General features: G+C 43.5%; 1 protein-coding gene across 1 annotated transcript in view; it reads right to left on the bottom strand.

Annotated features, from left to right (window-relative positions):
* Positions 1-1147: 1147 nt before the first annotated feature.
* LOTGIDRAFT_153473 (hypothetical protein) overlaps positions 1148-1695 on the bottom strand; it is a gene marked incomplete at both ends in the record, with an annotated part of 5314 nt that continues 4766 nt past the window's right edge. Inside the window, one exon of the mRNA XM_009057357.1 lies at positions 1148-1597. Coding sequence (XP_009055605.1) covers positions 1148-1597 — 450 coding nt within the window. The remainder of the gene's footprint in view (positions 1598-1695) is intronic.

Below are 1695 nucleotides of genomic sequence, written 5' to 3'. Positions count from 1 at the left end.
GGTTGCTAGGCAACGGATGACGTCATAATGGTTGCTAGGGATGACGTCACATCCGGTTTAAGGATGCGCATGCGTGACTTCCGTTGCTAGGGAGATGACGTCATTGGGGAAACCCCTACGGGAATCCCGATGACGTCATGGGAAATCCCAAGGGGGAAATCCCAAGGGGAAATCCAAAGGGGAAATCCCAAGGGTAAAACCTCAAGGGGAAATCCCAAAGGGAAATCTCAAGGGGTAAAACCCAAGGAAAAGGGAACTCTTTTATTTTGATTAGGTAGCCCTGAAAAGGGCTGTTTTTTTAACTCACTCCTTTTAGAAGAGCCTTCGACGAACTCTGTGACGGAACCTCTGACGGACGCTGGCTAACAGCTCTGGAGTGATTCTCCGTCTTCGAGGTGTCTCGTTCACCGCCGACTCTTCCAAAAGGTAGATGTCATCCGGAGTGATGATGAGTTTTACCATTGCGGGTAAATACTTTGACAGGACTGTCATCCACTTCCACAAGTTGCACAACAACGGATGACGTCATAATGGTTGCTAGGGATGACGTCACTCTGTGACGGAACCTCTGACGGACGCTGGCTAACAGCTCTGGAGTGATTCTCCGTCTTCGAGGTGTCTCGTTCACCGCCGACTCTTCCAAAAGGTAGATGTCATCCGGAGTGATGATGACAGTTTTACCATTGCGGGTAAATACTTTGACAGGACTGTCATCCACTTCCACAAGTTGCACAACAACGGATGACGTCATAATGGTTGCTAGGGATGACGTCACATCCGGTTTAAGGATGCGCATGTAAATACTTTGACAGGACTGTCATCCACTTCCACAAGTTGCACAACAATCATAGGTTGGGCTGCCATGGTGCAAATGAATGGCCAAAGACAAATGGCTGCGATTTTATAGGCTGTCAACCGGAAAGAGATTTGGATTGGATAAAAAAGATCACGTGGTATTTTTTTAAACTTTATTCAACTATAATCAATCAACAATGAACAATAATAACATAATAAACTAAAGAATTGAACTATAACAATAACTATAACGTATTTACATCCATAAATCTTCGACAAGTTTGGCCATCCTCAAATCTTAAACAGGGAAAATGGTCATAGGTCCAAGCATGTACTAAACGATCATTTTCAGTCAGATTCGATTTAAACACCGACAAGGCTTTTGATGTGGGTACGTGGAATCTATGACACAGGTAAAATAGGCAATAATGACCACACACAAGTTGTGTCGTACTGGTCCTTGACGTTGAGCAAAGTCGGCAAAATCTTTTCCATATAGTTCTGGGGGACATCCATACGAATCAAAGAAATCACAATGGTTTTCTTCTGAGGGACGTTTGTTGTGGTTGTCTTCAGTGGAATGATTGTTGAGGTTATCTTCAGCGGCATGTCTGTGGAGGTTATCTTCAGAGGTGGAACCTTTGTTAACTTGAGTTTCTTCTGAGTTTTCTCCTTGGTTGTCGATGATTTTCTTTTGAGGACATTCGGATTTCCAGTGTCCTTCTTGTTTACATTGATAACATTTTCCTTTTCTGGGTTGTTTGCGTTTTGGTTCTTGACAGTTACTGGCCCAATGTCCTCGCTGTTGACAGTTGTAACAGATGTCTTGACTGGTGTCTTGACTGATGTCTTTACTGGTGTCTTTGTTTTCTTCTTGGTTAGTTTTTTCTCCATTTCGCA

The sequence above is a fragment of the Lottia gigantea genome (genome assembly GCF_000327385.1).
Source record: "Lottia gigantea unplaced genomic scaffold LOTGIsca_3, whole genome shotgun sequence".
Classification (NCBI taxonomy): Eukaryota; Metazoa; Mollusca; class Gastropoda; family Lottiidae; genus Lottia; species Lottia gigantea.
This window is presented reverse-complemented; position numbering and strand designations above follow the sequence as displayed.